Source organism: Gopherus evgoodei, chromosome 7 (assembly GCF_007399415.2).
Source record: "Gopherus evgoodei ecotype Sinaloan lineage chromosome 7, rGopEvg1_v1.p, whole genome shotgun sequence".
NCBI classification, from domain to species: Eukaryota; Metazoa; Chordata; order Testudines; family Testudinidae; genus Gopherus; species Gopherus evgoodei.
Window position 1 is genome coordinate 19,862,052 of NC_044328.1, and position 21,770 is coordinate 19,883,821.

Consider the following 21,770-nt stretch of genomic DNA (forward strand, 5'->3'; position numbering starts at 1 on the left):
GAAATGCTATTGTTTAAATATTATCTTCTGGCAGAGACCACTGGGTTATAAAAATGAAATGAAACGAGGAACAAATTAAACACACCTTCCTTTGTGACTGAAATGAAAACACCTTTGGAATTCACTTGGTATTGATTTACTGTTGGTGCAGAGCAGACTGTTGAAAGCCACGCCTCTCCATAGTCAGAGCCTATAAATTCTAATGCTCCGTTCCTCAGGAGCCCTCACAAGATGGGTGCCACAATGATCTTCATTTGGATGTTCCTGACAATTTCTGGAGCTCTGCAGACTACCACAGGTACAGTGCCTACCATTCTTACAAAGTCATTCTTACAAAAACGTAAAGACAAGTTCTGCTCACTTTCACTGGGTCCACATCTAGAACTCCCAGTTATGCCAGTGGGAGCTTTGTGTAAAGATTAAAGGTAGTGTCAGCGTAGGGCCACATGGGCTAGCGCAGCTTTGTTGTGTTGAAAAGTGTGAGCCAAACCAACTAATTAATTGTGACTATTATTTGAACCATTTAAATGAACTGCTTAGTATGGTGAAATTAACCTTGCTCCCACCACCTAATGTTTTGTGTTAGTGGCTTGTGCCACAATTAAAATCAAGTCAATCAATAGCCTATAAGTTAACAATTTAGCGTCTCCAAATCTTGGTGTTCAGGCTGTGAATTAAGGAGTAATGTGGGTTCTCTTGCTCAAAGGCATATTTATTATCAAGTGCTGCTAAAGTAATATGTTTAGGTGCCCATTGAACTACCCAGCTAATATTTCATTAAATACATTTTAACAAAATGTAATAAGCTAGAACTGTGAAATTATCAGAGTGTACTTGGGGTGAATGAACCAGTATGCTAGCATCTTCCCCTTTGTGAGTGATCTTCTTTCTTGTTATCTTGTCATTAGTTTGGGTAACCTGTTCAAAATGTTAAACCAACCTATTCTAAACAAGCCTGTAAAGCTCATGTTATATAATTTGGATTTTTGTACCTCGAAACCGTGGGTGATTTTCTTAACTAGTAATAAAGCAGCATTATTTCTGTTCACATCAGGCCCTCGGTTAAATGAGGTTTGTGAAGGGTGAGTGTGCGATAGCTTGTGTTTATCCGTTCAGTTTATTTATGAATGATTATAACAGGGGAGTAAGGATATATGTATGAACCCTAATTGTAACCTTAAAGCAGGGCAACTTCTTCAGAACAACTTTGAAGTCTAGCTCCTTCACTAACTTAAAATATCCTTCCTAATATACCAGTCACGGGATCTGTTCAACCTCTGTGCTCCTTGTTAAACAGGTGGCTGGCCTCCCAAGTATTTGAAAGTCTTGACTTAACCACTTTTCTCCACTCTGTTTGTGTTTCTCTTTCCCCGTTCTCTATTTCCTCCTCTGGTTCTCTAAAACTTTCCTCCCCCAGACTGTTCCTGCTTCTTCTAGCTTCTTCCAGTTTCTTCTTCTCTCAGCTCCCTGCAGCCTAGGGTGTCCAGATAGCAAATATGAAAAATCAGAACAGGGAGTGGGGGTGGGGTAATAGGTGCCTATATAAGAAAATGCCCTGAATATCAGGACTGTCCCTATAAAATCACGGTCACCCTAATGCAGACCCAGGAGCAGCTCTGAGGAAGCTGAGAACACTTTGGTGAGCCATGGTTGTCCTTTCCTACTGCAGCTGTCCTGCTGGCCACCTGTTGCACTGCAAATGAGAAAGGAGAGTAGCTTGTTTCCTTGTGGGGCTGTGCAACCCTCAGTGCAGAGCAGGAGCTCAACTGATTTTGCCTAAACCTAGTAGAGCGCTTAGCAAGAGATTGCTCCTTTACCCTGCACTCTCACCAGCCACCCAACAGAGTAGAAAAGAAGAAATGATGAGCACCAACAACCAGTTATGGCTCCCTGATTCTCTGTCCCAAGCCCAGTGCAGCTGGTTTAATGTGTGTCAGCTGACTATGGTCCTCAAGACTGATGGCCACATCTCGCAGTCAGCAGACCTTCAGTTACTGCCTTGTTCAAATATTCCACCACTGTCAAAGATGAGAATTGTTTAATCTGGGCTGATTGGTTTTCCCACTACTGTTAAAATGATCACCCACTAATATGCATTTCTGGGGAGACTGAATATTTTGATTCCTGCAAAATCATTACTTGCTAATAAAGCAGTATACTTGTTGATGAAGCAGTGTGTCTAGGACCCCCACCATGGAACCACTTTTTATGTCTAAGGATACATCCACACTACCTGCCAGATTGGTGGGTAGTGATCAATCTATCAGGGATTGATTTATTGCGTCTCGTCTAGACACGATAAGTCGATCCCTGAACGAGCTCTTGTCGACTCTGGAACTCCACCAGGGCGAGAGGTGGAAGCGGAGTTGATAGGGGAGCCGTGGCCTTCGATCTCACACCGTGCGGATGGGAGGTAAGTCGAAATAAGATACATCGACTTTAGCTATGCAATTTCTGTAGCTGACGTTGCGTATCTTACATCAGCCTCCTCCCCCACCCCCAGTGTAGACCTGGCCTAATTCATAGTACTACCAACATTCTATTGTTATTGTATTATAATGTTCACCATAGAATGATTCAATATTCATCACTTAAACTGAATGTAGCTTCTTTTTCAAATGACCAAGCTACCACCAGTAGTTTAGCTGGATCCAGCTGAAGTATGCCAGGGTGATAGGCTCATTATAAACAAAATAGGCCTGATTCTGATCTCACATACTGACTTTGAAATCAATTGGTTTTATTGATCTAAAGGAGCCTTGTTTCTCACTTTTGTGAGATTAGACTCAGGCCCTGCGCAGAGACAGATTATGTAGTTTAAAGCTAGGATCAAGAAGAGGCCAAGGAACAAGAATATGTTCGGCCAATGTGTTCAAAGTCTTTAGAAATTATTTTTTTCTAGTCGTTGACATCAAGAAAAACTATACTAGACTTAACATTATAGCTGTTTGAGTTATTTCTAAGTATGTTTGAGAGAGAAATGGCCGAACTGATAGTGGTATTGTCCCGTGGTCAGTTGATTTTTCCAAGAAAACCTCATACTCAGTGAAAAGAAAATCACCTTGTGTTCAATGGTTTATTTTGAATGAATGTCTTTCATGGATCTAAAAGATTTAGCACCACCTTGTGGACACACACATTTTAAAAATTATTATTTATCTGTATAGTGGCGTCAAACACATTGTAAGAGCTTACAATATTAGCTAAGACAAGTTGCAACATGTTGGTTTAACAAGCAATGAGGGAGGAAGGGCAAAACTAAGCAGCTTCATAGGCTAGCTTTGTGCACAATTAGGTTACAAATCCAGACTTTTGATTGTAAGCTATAAATCATCAAGAAATATGAACGATATTGATGATCCCTCCTTATGACCAGCATAGCTCTTTTCATCTATCCAGCCATCTCTCTCCCTAGTCTTCTTCCTTTCTGTCAAGATGTTCTTTGCTTTTTTACAGAGTGCTAGAAATGCCAAACCTTTTTATAGCTGTTGCCACCACTGTTACTATTGTGATGTCAGGAGAAAGGAAATCTTGTTCTATAAGATCGACTGAACGGGACTTGAAGGCAATTGAAGGAGTTGATTATTTAGGTTTGTTGATTCCTTAGGTCAGATGAGTCATGGGCTTAATTAATCCATGTCCTTTATTTTACTTCAGTAGGAATGATAACCACAGTAGTACACACAGAATCTAGTAAAAATAACAGGAGTACTTGTGGCACCTAAGAGACTAACAAATTTATTTCAGCATAAGCTTTTGTGGGCTACAGCTTATGCTGAAATAAATTTGTTAGTCTCTAAGGTGACTCAAGTACTCCTGTTCTTTTTGCGGATACAGACAACACGGCTGCTACTCTGAAACAGAATCCAGTAAGTCCCATCTCACCCTTATTTCAGTAATATTCTTCCTTATTTATTGGAGTCTATATTCTGGAGGCCAAATCCTGTATAGATCACACAGAGTACCATAGTTTATGATCCTTTTTATTAGCTTCACTGGGACTATAGTTCCATTTTCTAAAGGGCATCTCTTTGGCTTGAACAAACTCTTGCATCCCACCATTTAACTAAAAGCAGCAAAGAATCCTGTGGCACCTTATAGACTAACAGACGTTTTGGAGCATGAGCATGAGCTTTCGTGGGTGAATACCCACTTCGTCGGATGTACCATTTCCCTAATGGCGGCAAGAGGACCCCGGGCATGGGAGGCAGCAGGTGGGACCTGATTTCTAGGCAGAAAGCTCGAGCCTCATGGAGCACTGAGCAAGCCCTGGTCAGCAGGGGAACAGACAGCCTGAGCCCCAGCAGTCAGCATGGGGCTGGCAGCTTGAGCCCCATGGAGCATGGGGCTGGGCAGTTGGGGCCGGCAGCCCAAGCCCTGGCGATCAGTGGGGACCTGCAACCCAAGCTCAGTGGAACACTGAGCAGGCAGCCTGAGCCCTGGTTAATGGGGTCCAGCAGCATGAGCCCCATGGAGTGCAGATCTGGCAGCCCAGACTCCAGCACGGGGCCAGCAGCCTGAGCCCCTTGGTGGGCAGGGCACAGGGGCAGTTCCAGGCACCAGCACGCCAAGCGCGTGCCTGGGGCAGCAAGCCGTGGGGGGCTTTCTTCTGGTCGCAGTGAGGGTGGCAGGCAGGTTGCCTTCGGTGGCATACCTGCAGAGGGTCCGCTGGTCCCACGGCTTCAGTGGACCTCCCGCAGGCGTGCAGCCGAATCCGCGGGACTGGGGACCTCCTGCAGGCAAGTCGCCAAAGGCAGCCTGCCTGCTGTGCTTGGGGAGGCAAAATACCTAGAGCTGCCCCTGGCAGGGCAGCAGCTGGGACCCTGGTGCGCAGGTGGCAGCTCAGACCCCTGTCCTTAGCAGACTGGTGAAGCTGGGTGGCATAAGGGGCAGAGTAAGCAGGGGCCATGCTGTACGTGGGGGTGGTCCAGGCTAATTTGTCCCTCGTGGGGCACCTCCCTAGGGATGGCCCTCATGGCAGAAATAAAGATGTTTGCGTGCCAAACCAGCTGGAACCACGTTGTAGCCAGTGTAGCAGCGTTAAGGTGCCTCAATAATTGTCATTCTCTCTGGAGTGCTGTTTTGCTTCAGTGAGATGTGAGCAAATCTTCATTTTCTAGTTTGTTGGTTGTTAGCATTCTCTCTGTGTTATTTTTACGCTTTTGTACACAAGTTCAATTGCTAAGTGGCTGAAAAAGGGAAGTGTAAAGACACAAGAATGAGCTAGTGTTTCCTCAAGTCCACACTGTGGAAAATCTTAAGTTTAATGACCATGATGGTCCTGGAAAGTCATTTACAAAGAAAAGAGAAGAAAAAATGATGATTATATAAAATATGGCTTTACATGCATTGGTGATCAAGAACATCCAAAACCACTGTGTCTGATTTGTGGTGATGGTCTAGCACAGTGTTTCCCAAACTTGGGATGCCACTTGGTAGGGAAAGCCCCTGGTGGGCCAGGCCGGTGTGTTTACCTGCCATGTCTGCAAGTCTGGCCTATCCTGGCTCCCACTGGCAGTGGCAGGGGCTGAGAGATGTACTGGCTGCTGCTTCCAGCAGCTCCCATTGGCCTGGAGCAGTGAACCGTGGCCACTGGGAGTCACAACTGGCCAGACCTGCGGCCGCACCACTAAACAAACTGGCCCAGCCCGCCATGGGCTTTCGCTACACAAGTGGCATCCCAAGTTTGGGAAACACTGGTCTAGCAAACAGCAGCCTCAAACCTTCTCTACTTTGATGCCATTTAGAAACTAGGCATCCTGCACAACTTGACAAGCCTGTTGATTTTTTTCAAGTGAAAATTAGCTGAGAAGAAAAGTGACATTACCACTTGAAGCATCATACTGTGTGAGCTACCGAGTAGCAAAAGCATCAGAAACCCATACCATAGCAGAGAGTTTGATTGGTCCATGTATAAAAAAGGTAGTTCATTGCATGCTCAGAGAAAAGGTTGCAAAAAGGATTGCTATGGTACCTTTGTCCAATAATATGTTGTCACGAAGAATTAGTGACATGTCAAATAATGTAGAGACTACAATTATACATAGAGTGAAAAATAGTCCATATTATGCTGTACAGTTGGATGAATCAACTGATGTAGCTAATCTAGCTATTTTGCTACTGTTTGTATGTTATGTAAATGAAGGTATGGTTGAAGAAGACTTGTTGTTTTGCTGACTATTGGAAGAATGTACAACTGAAGAAGATATCTTCAATCTGGCTAATGCTTATTCTCAAGAAAAGGAAATAGATTGGTCTCATTGCCTAGACATTTGCACTGATAGGGCCACATCAATGATGGGGAAGTATAGTGGGTTTGTAACTCAAACAAAAAAGGTTGCATCAAAAGTCTGCAGTATCCATAGACAAGCCCTCACAACAAAACGCGGGACTGAGGGAAGTGCTGGACAATGCAGTGAAAATGGTGAATTTCATAAAATCACAACCAGCAAATTCCAGAATATTTCATGTACTTTGTGAAGAAAGGGGTAGTATACACAACTGTCTGTTGACCCATACAGTAGTTAGATGGATCTCACGGGGCAAAATCCTTGTGTGCTTGTTTGAGCTTAGAACGGAAATCCTAGTTTTTTCAACAGCCACCCTTTCCACCTTGCTCCAGAGCCTAGCTTATTCAGCAGATATTTTCTCAAGAATTAATGTCCTAAAATTATCTCTTCGAGGCCTCAGTATAACCATTTTAAATGTGTAAGAGCGAGTTGAATCCATGATAAAGAAATTGCAGTTTTGGGAAAGTTGTTTGGAAAACAATCAAACTGAGTGTTTCAGTAATCTTCGTGACTTCTTGGCAAAACATAAACTTCAGTTGGATCGGTGCACTAAAACCAATATAACTGCACACCTAAAAGGACTTGGCACAACTTTCAGGGAATACTTTCCAGCTATGTCATGCAATAATGACTGCATTCGCAACCCTTTTGATGATACCACTTTCTCAATGCAGATATTGATCACTGAGGAAAAAGAGAAATTGGTTGAGATCTCCTGTGATTACGAACTGAAAAGGAGTTTCAGAAATCTGTCATTGATTAACTTTTGACTGAGCTTAAGAAACAAGTACCCCCTTTCTGGCAGAAAAAACTACTCCAGTTTTGTTACCATACTTATGCGAGAAAGCGTTTTCCTCTTATGCACATCTGAAAACCAAACACAGAAACAGACTCGATGCCAAACCACACCTGAGACTTTATCTTTCTCCAGTGGTTCTGGACTTCCAAGAGCTATGCAGAGCAAAGCAAGCGCATCCATCATACTGAGGAAATTTAAACTTAAATCCCTGGAACTATTCATTTTTAGGAGGGGTTTCATGAGGTTTCACAATTTAGTAAAAGAGGTTTGCGGATTGTTAAATTTGGAAACCACTGATGTAGATTATACTGAAGAGTAATATCATGAACCATCTAGGGTATGTGTAGGTCAGGAGTTTAATCCTCTGGGTTAATATGGCCCAATCCGACCTCCCTTAAGATCAATGGATATTACTCCATTAACTTTAGTGGGATTTAGTTTGAGTCACAGGAAGCAGAATTTTATTACCTGATGGTTATTCTAAGGATTAATGTAATTACTTTTTGTAAACAGTGTTTCATTCTTCTGCTCTGTTGGTTTGAAACATGATATCCTCAATGAAAGACCCATCTGTGCAAGGCACCTTCTCAGTCTCCCCAGCCTCTGCTGCTTTTAGCCCTGGTGAGACAGGCTTGGGCAATGCGGTCCCCCTTGGGACACAGGGGAAGTCTGCTCCCCGTATCTCCACCAGTCCTGTTGAGTGTATTCTTACTCCCTTGTGGGAGAGGGTACTGCCTCCCCTCCTGGTGAGTCTCGCTGTTTTGCTGCTCTGGGAGCGGGGCTCCTTCTCTCTCCGCTCTCCCCCACACTCCTCCTTCCCAGGGGAGGGTTTAAAAAGGTCTCAGGCAGCCCCAAGTTGGAATCAGCTGTTCCTAATTAACCTCAGGTAGCTCCCCCTCAGCTGATTCTAATTTGCCACCTTGGTAACCCTTTCACAGCTGAACCTGATTGACCTGTGGTTGCCTCTCAGTTGATAAGGAGGAGGGCCTTTTAACCCTCTGGGACTGATTCCTACCCCTCTCTTGCAGCTGTCTGTCTTGAGTTTATCACACATCCAATAGGAATGTCCCATGTCTAAAATGTCTGATATTTCTGCATCGACAGGTTCTGGACTAACAGCGCCTCCAGAAACAAGAAACTCAAGATTTATACTTTTCCTTGTAAATTACAGACTTGATCCTGCTAGAGGCTGAGCAATCTGGTTCTAATTCAGCAAAGCATGAATGCCCTTAATTAGTCCAATTGCAGTCAATGAGACCACTCATGTGCTTAAATATTTTGCTAGACCTTGCAGAATAGGTTTTATATGTTGAACTGTACATCTCCGGAATCTGTACTTCAGTGTCTAAATGCACTTACAGTGTAAGTATAATAGACAAGAATTCTAACAGCAAGTATATACTACTGCTATACTATTAAGAATTTAAACAAAGGAGCAGTTAGATGCAATCTCTTAAATTTTTTTCTTGCTGAAAAAGAAACAATGTAATGTTTTGAAAATATTGGTCTTCATGGTAGACATTGGAAAGTTTTTTTATCTCCTTTGGTGTGGGTATTAAAACTGTAATAAGTACTGTAAGAAGAACTCCCCAGGTAATACAGGAAAAAGCTGATGTACCCAAAACTATAGTTGTGGGCATGGAATTCACAAGAACTGCACATCTAGGTAAGTTCCTGTTTAGTTGATACTAAATAATTAAAAAGGAAAGATTCCTTCCGGTAGACTCTGTGGCACCACTTTGAATATATTTATCTCTGTAATAATGTTTAGTCCAGATCTTCATCCCATTTGAATTGGTGTTGCTGTTCCAAGTCAATGTACACAAGCAGGGGATCTGGCTCTGCTAGGTTCCTTGACCATTTTGGACATTCATCAGATTACCCAGTATTAAATAGATGAACAATTTAGAAGACACCTTTTTAAACTATAATAATTATTCAAAGTAAAAGAAACAAACAAATACAAATTCCTTCACTATATGCTAGGGCTGTCGATTAATTGCAGTTAACTCACGTAATTAACTCAAAAATATTAATCACAATTTAAAAAATGAATGGTGATTAATCACAGTTTTCATCTCACTGTTACATTTCAATTGCTGTTCTATTGTTAAATATTTTTGGATGTTTTTCATATTTTCAAATATATTGACTTCAGTTACAACACAGAATACAAAGTGTACAATGCTCACTTTATATTCTGACTTTTGATTACAAATATTTGCACTATAAAAATGACAAAAGAAATAGTATTTTTCAATCCACCTCATCCAAGTACTGTAGTGCAATCTCTTTATCGTAAAAGTGCAATTTACAAATGTAGATCATTTTTGTTAACATAACTGCACTCAAAGACAGAACAGTGTAAACCATAGAGCCTACAAGTCCACTCAGTCCTATTTCTTGTTCAGCCAATCACCAAGACAAACAAGTTTGTTTACATTACGGGAGATAATGTTGCCTGCTTCTTATTTACAATGTCACCTGAAAGTGACAATAGGCATTCACATGGCACCTTTGTAGCTAGCATTGCAAGGTATTTATGTCCTAGATATGCTAAGCATTTGTATGCCCCTTCATGCTTTGTCCACCATTCCAGAGGAGATGCTTCCATGCTGATGACATTAGTCAAAAAAAATAATGCATTAATTAAATTTGTGACTGAACTCCTTGGGGGAGAATTGTATGCCTCCTGCTCTGTTTTACCCCCATTCTGCCATATATTTCATGTTATAGCAGTACCGGATGATGATCCCGCATGCTGTTCATTTTAAGAATATTTTCACTGCAGATTTCACAAAAGGCAAAGAAGGTACCAAAGTGAGATTTCTAAGGATAGATAGAGTACTCAACCTAAGGTTTAAGAATCTGAAGTGCCTTCCAAAATCTGAGAGGGACAAGGTGTGGAGCATGGTTTTAGAAGTCTTAAAAGAGCAAGACTTTGCTGCAAAATCTTCAGAACCTGAACCACCAAAAAAGAAAATCAATCTTCTCTGCTGGTGGCATCTGACTCAGATGATGAAAATGAACATGCATTGGCGCACACTGTTTTGAATAGTTATCAAGCAGAACCCGTCATCAGCATGGACTCATATCCTCTGGAATGGTGGTTGAAGCATGAAGGGACATATGAATCTCTTTATCTGGCATGTAAATATCTTGCGATGCTGGCTACAACAGTGCCGTGTGAACTCCTGTTCTTACTTTCAGGAGACATTGCAAATAAGAAGCGGGCAGCATTAACTCCTGCAAATGTAAACAAACTTGTTTGTCTGAGCAATTGACTGAACAAGAAGTAGGACTGAGTGGACTTGTAGGCTCTAAAGTTGTACATTGTTTTATTTCTGAATGCAGGTTTTTTGTACATAACTCTACATTTGTAAATTCAATTTTCATGGTAAAGAGATTGCACAACAGTACTTGTGAACTATAAAGGAAATGAATCCTTTGTGTGACAGTGCCTTTATTGGTAAGCTATGTTCACAAGTGCAATCACAATGAAGATGCTAGTGTTAAGATGATCAGATACTTCCTTTGCATGTTGTCCCAATGTTGTCATTTGTGTGATCATTTTGCAGCTTAAAGATGAGTGTGCTTGAGTGTCATGATTATAAGATGATGAAATGAAAAAATACTGAGCAAAACTACTTCATGTAGATTTTAAAAAAATCTCAAAATTGAACCACACGGTGTTGACTCCATGTTCGCTCTGACTGAAGGGATGTCTCTGGCACAGTGGATACTGGGGTCTCTTTTTGGATGTATTAAAATATCAATTTAAAATAATGTTTAGGCCACATCCTCAGTTGATATAAATTGGTGTCACTCCACTCAAGCCAATGGATCTACACTAATTTACAGCAGCAAAGCACTGGCACTGTGTGTTTCCTTGGCTCTTTGGGGCATTCAGAAATTACCCAATTGTAAATAAAAAACTTAGAAATCATTTTACAACCTTGAATAAATACTGAATAAAAACAAAAACACACAAAAATTCCCAAACTATATTCCCATGTCATTTTGTGCTAGAGAAAAGAAGAAAATATTTTTTGCATCAATAGTCATAAAAACAAAAGGTATCTGAGAAAGTAATTTAAAATATCACAATAGCAATACAAAAAATGGTATATATTAAGCAATAAAATAATCCATTCTTGTGTCCATATTAAAAAAATCTCTATTTTTGTCTGTTTTCTCAAAAGAGAGCCCTACAACCATTCCTGAGACTGCTACAACTACGACGCCAGAGTCAACCACCATTTGTAAGCCCTATTTTATCTTTGTTTTACTAATATTGTATCTATTTTATATTGTACCCACCTACTGAAAATATAGAATAGAATTTTACAGTTTAACAATCATATTCACTGAAATGAAATCACTAACATGATGGCTGATGAAGACAAAGCATATGAATAATAACTGTGTGCAAGATGAGCTTTGGAAGAAATCATCAAAGGCAAAAAATTGATCAGTGTTTTTGATGAACACAGTGAATTAAGAAGGCAGTGGATGTAATATTTTTGGACTCTGATGTAAGACATCTGGTTGCTACATCAGAAACATTCCTTGGTGGCTTTAGTTAGTATTGGCTTGGACCTAAGTGTTATCACATGGATTCAAAATAGAAAGATGAATGCTTAAGGAAGTACCATGATATGCAAGCAATGCACCAACTCTGATTGTAATGACCAGAGAGTTTTCAGAGGGGCCTGGGAATATCTACAGGGTTCTGAAGTCAGAGCTGCTCTGATATGTTACCGCAACACTGGAGGCAGCAGCTCCTCATGGGAGAGAATGTAGTCATAGATCAGCCAACCTCTCTCACAGCCTGGCATAAACCTCCCCTTCTGCAGGAGTATGGGGAGCACCATGGGTGGAGTTTTGTTGCGCACACAGGGTGAACCCCATATGAAGTTCTTTCTAGTGCCAACTTTGGATGTTAAAAAAAATTATGCTTTCTGAACAAGTTAGTGCATTTATACGGGAAAAAAGTGTTCTAGAAAACTAAGTATTTTCTGCTAATATAGTTTGTGTTATGTGCTTTTTTTCAGTTGATACTGTGGGTGATGGTGAGTCTGTCTATATACAGTACTGTTTATATTTATACTGATTTTAATTTACAGAGTTATGCATTTAGCTAACAAATTTCTGTGTTCTGGCTTGGGAAATGACAATGCCCTGTGAATTTAAGAATGATTGTAATTAAACTGAAGCCCTGGAAATGTGAAGTGAGTTTCATGCTTGGGAAATGTAGTTCAGAGTGCTGGAGCCCGAAGTTTCCTATTCATTCACAGAAAAAACACAGCACAAGCCATGGCTACCCGGGACGACCTTCCTCATTTGGTGAAATTTCTCGGGTGCGGCACATTGACCACTGAGTCCTTGGCCTTTCTGTTGAGACAATCACGTCAACTAGGATAGTGCTATGACCACCCAGGAGCTCAAGGAGGATGACTAGCTGCTCAATAAATGGCATTGCATTGCCAATATAAGTCAAATCTTAATTGGTAACTGAGAAGTATTAAAATATCTGTCTGTGAAAATGGACAAATAGTCTAGCAATTAATTGTTTTGTGTCTTTCACAGTGCTGTTGCTGGAACTTGTAAATGGGTCAAACCGCTGTGCAGGTCGTGTTGAAATCCTTCACTTTGGACGCTGGGTAAAAGTTTGTGGTGATTTGTGGGACATGAACGATGCACGAGTTGTGTGCCGGCAGCTGGGCTGTGGTGAGCCTGTTGCTGCTCTCAGAATTAGCTATTTTGGTGAAGGTTCGACAGATCCTTGGATGACTAAAGTGAACTGTGCTGGCTCTGAAGACATGTTGTGGTATTGCCCTTATGAAAATTGGCCGAATACATGTGATTTTTATGGAGACGCTGGTGTCATATGTTCAGGTACATATTCTTTTTTCTTCTAACTCTGTAGCTTTCATATTAAGCTAATGAGCTTTGTGATTACTGTAAAATAGACTAAGGATTATGTTTTTAAGTTCTTTGCTTTACATTTTGTTTTATCATGACAGTAAAATGTCACATTCCTCACTAACCATACTTTTCATTAAAGTGCATTAGCTGTTGATGTAGATGATGCTGGCGAATGATATAGACTTTAGGGTCAGAAGGGACCATCCTGATCATCTAGTCTGGCCTCCTCAACACCACAGGCCACAGAACCTCACCCACCTACTCCTGCAACAGGCTCTATATTTCTGGCTGAGTTACTGAAAACTTCAAATTTTGATTTCAAGACTTCAAGTTATAGATATCCAACATTTATGCCAGTCTTTGTAGGACATGTGTAGGTCAGGAGTCTTATCAATTTGGTCCATATGGGCCCAATCCAACCTCCATTTAACTTTAGTGGGAGTTGGTTTAAGCCTAGTTGAAGCATAATTTTATTATATTTGAATATTATTCTAATACTTAACATGATTACATATTTGCAAACATGCTGTTTCAAACTTCTGCTCTGTTCTGAAAAATGCCATCCTCAATGAAAGACCCATTAAATATTTCATGTTTCTACACTAACAGATTCTGGAATGACCCCACCTACAGAAACAGGTAACTCAAGATTTATACTTTATGACAAACGTTTCTTTCCTGCAAGGTACTCTGGCCCCAATCCATCAAAGTAGTGTGCTGCTACTAGTAAGTATTTGGATGACTTATCTTCATGTCTCTTCATCCACAAATATTTAATACATTTCAATTGGTATTCTATTATTTAACAGTGCTATTAAAAGTGCGACAAATCACGATACAATTTTTTAATCGCGATTAATTGTTTTGAATTAATCATGTGAGTTAACTGCAATTAATCAATGGTCCTATATAAAAGTTCTAAATATTATTGTTGTACGTTGACACATAATATTTGCCTTTAAATTGTTCAGGAGGTTTTCTTAAATTTCCAATGTGCATCCAGAGGCAGGAATTTAGAGCCTGTTTACCTGTTCCTCTGCTCTTGCATATCATTGGCTATTTCTATTGCAAATTAATGTTCATACTCTCGATACCAAAATGGCAGGATCCATTGTCATTATCATAAATGTCTTCTCTAATTGTTCTTTTGTCTCATTGCAGCAAGCACTGTTTTTCCTCCAGTGGGAACCACACCAAGTGGTAAGCGCTGTCTCGCCATTGATTTACTAAGATTTATTATTTTATTGTGGCATTCAACGTCACACTGATCCAGATGTGTGACCTGATCTGGACATGCAATCCACAAAAGTGGTCCAATGTGCTGCTATATGTGGGTCAGATTGACCCCAGTTGTCACAATGTTACCAAGAGGGAAAGAACTAACTAATGTGCTGATAATAATGTCCTTGAATCTATTTTAGGGCTGGCATTGAGACTGGTCAATTCATTTAGCAGATGTGAAGGTCGTGTTGAAGTCTATTACGCAGGATCCTGGGGGACAGTGTGTGATGATTCTTGGGATCTCAATGACGCAAATGTTGTGTGCCGGCAGCTTGGATGTGGATATGGTGTTGCAGCAAAGACCAATGCCTATTATGGTCAAGGCTCAGGAAAAATTGTTCTGGATGATGTGAATTGCAGAGGATGGGAATACAGTCTATGGGACTGTCCTCATTCAGGATGGCTCTCTCATAACTGTGGTCATTCTGAAGATGCTGGTGTCATCTGTTCAGGTAAACACCAAAAGTTTGCAGGTGTCTTGCAGGTAAATGACTATGCTTTCCACGTACATCCAAGCTAATACCAGAGTCATCTTTTTTTTTCATTTTGAATCATTAGCAATTTCAAGCTCCAAGACACTAATAACTGAAATTATAACTTCTCATATTTCACCCTAGCAGCTGCTGGATATAGAACATCTCCAACAACAGGTAACTCATCACTTACATGTTATCCATACTACATAAAATGTAATACGCTGAAATGCACATATACAGGATCACCACTGAAATTTATTACAGGCAGAGCTGGTAGACCCTCTTATTGTTGAGGTTGCTTAACGGTCTCCATGATAAGATCCAAATTTTAGTTGCTTATTACTTTGCCAAACTTGAACCATTAAGGCTCAAATCCATTTGTCCCAGAGATTGTGAAGTTTCAGCTAAAACACTTCAGCTGCTTGAAAACTAAGACTAGGAAGAGCTGTTTTGCACAGGTTAAAAAAAATCCTTCCAGTTGTTTCACTGCAGAGCTCTGGTGGCTCCATGACTTGGTGGGGGGATTTGGAATTTAGCAGAAGGGATGTGCATTTTGTCATTCCTGTGAAAATTCACCATAGGTCTCTTATGCTTCTTTTCTCTTCCTGCAGGCACGCCAGGATCTACTCCACCCCAACCCTGGTACACAACAACTCGTAAGTGCTAGCTCATTCTGCTTTCATTAAAATGTTTCTCTCTGATAGGGTTCTGTGCTAGAAATGTTTTGAAATCTAGCCTATAGTTTTATAGAAGAATTGCCACCTGAACTGAAAGGAGAGGAAGGACAAGCTGAATAGTAATACAAAGGGCAAATTTCAAAGGTGGTACAGGCAATAAATATTTCTCAGTACATTGTTGAACTGTAGAGGTCCATCACACACCCCTACTCTTGCATTTTATGCCCCCGGAACACTGAGGTGTGGAAAGTAGATACAGTTTTCTTCAATCCACCCAGCTCTCTCTTGCCTCTGTTCCATCACTCCTTCCCTAGTAGAGAACAAGATCATCACGTTTAGATTGTCTGCTAGCCTTCCTGTCAAGTATCTAAATAGGTCGTTCCCCAGGAGACAGTCTATGGGACTGTCCTCATTCAGGACAGCTCTCTCATAACTGTGGTTGTTCTGGGGATGCTGGTGTCGTCTGTTCAGGTAAATACCAAGAGTTTGCAGGTGCCTTGCAAAAAAAAATCTTCCAACTGTTTCACTGAAGAGCTTCATTGCCTTGATGATTTGATGTGGGGATTTGCAAAGGCAATGTGCATTTTGCCATTCCTGTGAAAATTCGCTATAGTGCTCTAGTTGTGCCTCTCTTATCTTCCTGGAGGAACACCGGGATACACTGCATCGTGGCCCTGGTACACAACAACTCATAAGTGCTAGCTCATTCTTGCTTCACTAAGATCTTTCTCTCTTATGGGATTCCTTTGAGTCATTGAGATCCCAAAAATCATCACACATTGTCCCCCAAGAACTACACCTCTAGATAAGCCTGTTTAGTTGATGATATTAAATAATAAGAAAAGAAAGATTCCTTCCAGCAGATTCTGAGGCACCACTTTGCATATCTTTAGCTCTGTAATAATGTTTAGTCCAGATCATCACCCAATTTGAATTGGTGTCACTGATGCAAGTCAAGGTATCTACACTGTTTTACACGAGCAGAGGCTCTGGCTCTGCGAGGTTCCGTGACCGTTTGGGACTGTGACATTGCACTCCACATGATTTTATGAAAATATTCTAATGAGTGTGAATATAATGTAACTGGAATAAGCTTCATACAAAAGGTCTCTTGTAAGGTATCATTACAAAGCTTATAATCTGCTGAGTGTAGATTGCTATTTCTATGAATGTATCATTTTTATATCTGAAAATAGAACTATGAAATATAACTCTGAAGTCCTCTTGTAATTATGCAAATCCTGGGCCATTAATGGTGGTTTAGAATCTTGATGGCTCCCATCAACCAGGACAATTGACAGTAGATGGCTCTGTTTGCTTGCAAGCCTTCCTGTGAGTCAGGAAATGTTCTGAAACTCTGTCCTATGATTTATAGTAGAATTGCCACATGAACTGAAATGAAAAGGACAGATTGAATAGCAATATGAAGGGCAAATTTCAAAAGTGATACAGACAATAAATGTGTCTTCGTACATTTGTTGAACTGTACAGGACCATCACACACCCCCTACTCTTGCATATTGGTCCCTCAGAACACTGAGCTGTGGAGAGTAAAGATAGTTTTCTTCAATCCATCCAATTCTCTCTTGCTTCTGTTCCATCACTCCCTCCCTAGAAGAGAACAAGATCTTCACATTTAGATTTCCCTACTAACTTCTCTGGCCAGAACCTAAATAGGCCATTCCCCTGGAGATATTAAGGGGCTTTTTCTGACTGTTAATATATGGTCCTTCAACTTACTTTGAAAGGAACTATCTAGCATGATAAGGAAAGCAAAAGAGAAAACATAGGGGTAATAACTGTGAGCAACATGAGCTTAAGAAGAACACATCGTGGGAGAAAAAAGAGATTGCTTTTTTTAATTTATAGAGTGAATGAAAGAAGGCAGTAGAGATACTATATCTGTACTCCGGTAAAACACATGGTGCACTGTTTTAAAGATATTCTTTAGAAGTATTAGTCTGATTTGAATTGAGCAAGCTCAGTATTTGTGAGTTCTCTAATTGTCTCCTTGTCTTACTGCAGCAAGCACTTCAATGAGAACCACAACCAGGGGTAAGTGCTGTCTCGCCTTTGTTTTATTAAAATTTATGTTTTGTACTGTGGGATTCGACATCACACTGATCCAGATGTGTGACCTGATCCGTACATGTAATCCACAAAAGTGGTCCAATGCGGTGCTATATGTGGGTCAGATTGACCCTGGTTGTCACAGAGTTACCAAGAAGGAAAGAATTAACTAATGGGCTGATAATAATGTCTTTGAATCTCTTTTAGGGTTGGCATTGAGACTGGTCAATTCATTTAGCAGATGTGAAGGTCGTGTTGAAGTCTATTACGCAGGATCCTGGGGGACAGTGTGTGATGATTCTTGGGATCTCAATGACGCAAATGTTGTGTGCCGGCAGCTTGGATGTGGATATGGTGTTGCAGCAAAGACCAATGCCTATTATGGTCAAGGCTCAGGAAAAATTGTTCTGGATGACGTGAATTGCAGAGGATGGGAATACAGTCTATGGGACTGTCCTCATTCAGGATGGCTCTCTCATAACTGTGGTCATTCTGAAGATGCTGGTGTCATCTGTTCAGGTAAATACCAAAAGTTTGCAAGTGTCTTGCAGGTAAATGACCATGCTTTCCACATAAATCCAAGCTAATACCAGAGTCTTTTTTTTTTTTCATTTTGAATCATTAGCAATTTCAAGCTCCAAGACACTAATAACTGAAATTATAACTTCTCATATTTCACCCTAACAGCTGCTGGATATAGAACATCTCCAACAATAGGTAGCTCATCACTTACATGTCATCCATATTACATAAAATGTAATATGCTGAAATGCACATATACAGGATCACCACTGAAATTTATTACAGGCAGAGCTGGTAGACCCTCTTATTGTTGAGGTAGCTTAACGGTCTCCATGATAAGATCCAAATTTTTGTTGCTTATTACTTTGCCAAACTTGAACCATTAAGGCTCAAATCCATTTGTCCCAGAGATTGGGAAGTTTCAGCTAAAACACTTCAGCTGCTTGAAAACTAAGACTAGGAAGAGCTGTTTTGCACAGGTTAAAAAAATTCTTCCAGTTGTTTCACTGCAGAGCTCTGGTGGCTCCATGACTTGGTGGGGGGATTTGGAATTTAGCGGAAGGGATGTGCATTTTGTCATTCCTGTGAAAATTCACCATAGGTCTCTTATGCTTCTTTTCTCTTCCTGCAGGAACACCAGGATCTACTCCACCCCGGCCCTGGTACACAACAACTCGTAAGTGCTAGCTCATTCTGCTTTCATTAAAATGTTTCTCTCTGATAGGGTTCTGTGCTAGAAATGTTTTGAAATCTAGCCTATAGTTTTATAGAAGAATTGCCACCTGAACTGAAAGGAGAGGAAGGAAAGCTGAATAGTAATACAAAGGGCAAATTTCAAAGGTGATACAGGCAATAAATGTTTCTCAGTACATTTGTTGAACTGTACAGGTCCATTACACACCCCCTACTTTGGCATATTGTTCCCTCAGAACACTGAGCTGTGGAGAGTAAAGATAGCTTTCTTCAATCCATCCAACTCTCTCTTGCTTCTGTTCCATCACTCCCTCCCTAGAAGAGAACAAGATCTTCACATTTAGATTTCCCTACTAGCCTCTCTGGCCAGAACCTAAGTAGGCCATTCCCCTGGAGACATTAAGGAACGTTTTCTGACGTTTAATATATGGTCCTTCAACTTACTTTGAAAGGAACTATCTAGCATGATAAGGAAAGCAAAAGAGAAAACATAGGGGTAATAACTGTGAGCAACATGAGCTTAAGACGAACACATTGTGGGAGAAAAAAGAGATTGCTTTTTTTAATTTATAGAGTGAATGAAAGAAGGCAGTAGAGATACTATATCTGTACTCCGGTAAGACACATGGTGCACTGTTTTAAAAATATTCTTTAGAAGTATTAGTCTGATTTGACTTGAGCAAGCTCAGTATTTGTGAGTTCTCTAATTGTCTCCTTGTCTTACTGCAGCAAGCACTCCAGTGAGAACCACGCCCAGGGGTAAGTGCTGTCTCGCCTTTGTTTTATTAAAATTTATTTTTTGTACTGTGGGATTCGACATCACACTGATCCAGATGTGTGACCTGATCCGTACATGTAATCCACAAAAGTGGTCCAATGCGGTGCTATATGTGGGTCAGATTGACCCCGGTTGTCACAGAGTTACCAAGAAGGAAAGAATTAACTAATGTGCTGATAATAATGTCCTTGAATCTCTTTAGGGTTGGCATTGAGACTGGTCAATTCATTTAGCAGATGTGAAGGTCGTGTTGAAGTCTATTACGCAGGATCCTGGGGGACAGTGTGTGATGATTCTTGGGATCTCAATGACGCAAATGTTGTGTGCCGGCAGCTTGGATGTGGATATGGTGTTGCAGCAAAGACCAATGCCTATTATGGTCAAGGCTCAGGAAAAATTGTTCTGGATGACGTGAATTGCAGAGGATGGGAATACAGTCTATGGGACTGTCCTCATTCAGGATGGCTCTCTCATAACTGTGGTCATTCTGAAGATGCTGGTGTCATCTGTTCAGGTAAATACCAAAAGTTTGCAAGTGTCTTGCAGGTAAATGACCATGCTTTCCACATAAATCCAAGCTAATACCAGAGTCTTTTTTTTTTTTTTCATTTTGAATCATTAGCAATTTCAAGCTCCAAGACACTAATAACTGAAATTATAACTTCTCATATTTCACCCTAACAGCTGCTGGATATAGAACATCTCCAACAATAGGTAGCTCATCACTTACATGTCATCCATATTACATAAAATGTAATATGCTGAAATGCACATATACAGGATCACCACTGAAATTTATTACAGGCAGAGCTGGTAGACCCTCTTATTGTTGAGGTAGCTTAACGGTCTCCATGATAAGATCCAAATTTTTGTTGCTTATTACTTTGCCAAACTTCAACCATTAAGGCTCAAATCCATTTGTCCCAGAGATTGGGAAGTTTCAGCTAAAACACTTCAGCTGCTTGAAAACTAAGACTAGGAAGAGCTGTTTTGCACAGGTTAAAAAAATTCTTCCAGTTGTTTCACTGCAGAGCTCTGGTGGCTCCATGACTTGGTGGGGGGATTTGGAATTTAGCGGAAGGGATGTGCATTTTGTCATTCCTGTGAAAATTCACCATAGGTCTCTTATGCTTCTTTTCTCTTCCTGCAGGAACACCAGGATCTACTCCACCCCGGCCCTGGTACACAACAACTCGTAAGTGCTAGCTCATTCTGCTTTCATTAAAATGTTTCTCTCTGATAGGGTTCTGTGCTAGAAATGTTTTGAAATCTAGCCTATAGTTTTATAGAAGAATTGCCACCTGAACTGAAAGGAGAGGAAGGACAAGTTGAATAGTAATACAAAGGGCAAATTTCAAAGGTGGTACAGGCAATAAATGTTTCTCAGTACATTGTTGAATTGTAGAGGTCCATCACACACCCCTACTCTTGCATTTTATGCCCCCGGAACACTGAGGTGTGGAAAGGAGATACAGTTTTCTTCAATCCATCCAACTCTCTCTTGCCTCTGTTCCATCACTCCTTCCCTAGTAGAGAACAAGATCATCACGTTTAGATTGCCTGCTAGCCTTTCTGCCAAGCATCTAAATAGGTCATTCCCCAGGAGACAGTCTATGGCACTGTGGCCTCATTCAGGACAGCTCTCTCATAACTGTGGTTATTCTGGGGATGCTGGTGTCATCTGTTCAGGTAAATACCAAGAGTTTGCAGGTGTCTTGCAAAAAAAATTCTTCCGACTGTTTCACTGAAGAGCTTCATTGCCTTGATGATTTGATGTGGGGATTTGCGAAGGCAATGTGCATTTTGCCATTCCTGTGATAATTCGCCATAATGCTCTAGTGGTTGTTCTGGGGATGCTGGTGTCATCTGTTCAGGTAAATACCAATGCCTGGTTCGCCGGTGTTTTAACAATGCTCGGCCTGTAAAAAGCCGATGCCGACCAGTGATCCCCACGACACCTGTCTGAAGTGCCTGGGGGAATCGCACATTTCAGACAAGTGCCGCATCTGTAAGGCTTTTAAGCCTCGGACAAAAAGGGAGAGGGACCAAAGCTTAAGGACTCTCCTAATGGAAGCGGCACTTAACCCTGTGGCCTTGACGCAGAGCGCCGGCTCCGCGCCGGCACCGGACCACGCCAGCACCGGAAAGACGCCCTGGCACTGACCTTCCCCGGCACCGGGACCCGACGCAAGACCCTCGAAGTCTGCAACTCCATCCTTGCAGGCTCGAGCGGAGCACCCAGCACCTACCTCTGCC

The 21,770-nt window shown here is 41.1% G+C and overlaps 1 protein-coding gene across 4 annotated transcripts in view; it reads left to right on the plus strand.

Moving 5' to 3' along the window:
* Positions 1–218: 218 nt before the first annotated feature.
* DMBT1 (deleted in malignant brain tumors 1) overlaps positions 219–21,770 on the plus strand; it is a 40,660-nt gene continuing 19,108 nt past the window's right edge. For 3 of the 4 annotated variants that reach the window (XM_030569865.1, XM_030569866.1, XM_030569867.1), the window contains exons 1-17: positions 219–298; positions 11,292–11,351; positions 12,144–12,161; positions 12,679–12,987; positions 13,627–13,656; positions 14,179–14,217; positions 14,439–14,750; positions 14,916–14,948; positions 15,386–15,430; positions 17,477–17,506; positions 17,729–18,040; positions 18,209–18,238; positions 18,675–18,719; positions 19,466–19,495; positions 19,717–20,028; positions 20,199–20,228; positions 20,665–20,709. In XM_030569865.1, the coding sequence (XP_030425725.1) occupies positions 232–298; positions 11,292–11,351; positions 12,144–12,161; positions 12,679–12,987; positions 13,627–13,656; positions 14,179–14,217; positions 14,439–14,750; positions 14,916–14,948; positions 15,386–15,430; positions 17,477–17,506; positions 17,729–18,040; positions 18,209–18,238; positions 18,675–18,719; positions 19,466–19,495; positions 19,717–20,028; positions 20,199–20,228; positions 20,665–20,709 (1,747 nt within the window). In that variant the 5' untranslated portion in view covers positions 219–231. The remainder of the gene's footprint in view (positions 299–11,291; positions 11,352–12,143; positions 12,162–12,678; positions 12,988–13,626; positions 13,657–14,178; positions 14,218–14,438; positions 14,751–14,915; positions 14,949–15,385; positions 15,431–17,476; positions 17,507–17,728; positions 18,041–18,208; positions 18,239–18,674; positions 18,720–19,465; positions 19,496–19,716; positions 20,029–20,198; positions 20,229–20,664; positions 20,710–21,770) is intronic. The other variant, XM_030569868.1, reaches the window with a different exon arrangement.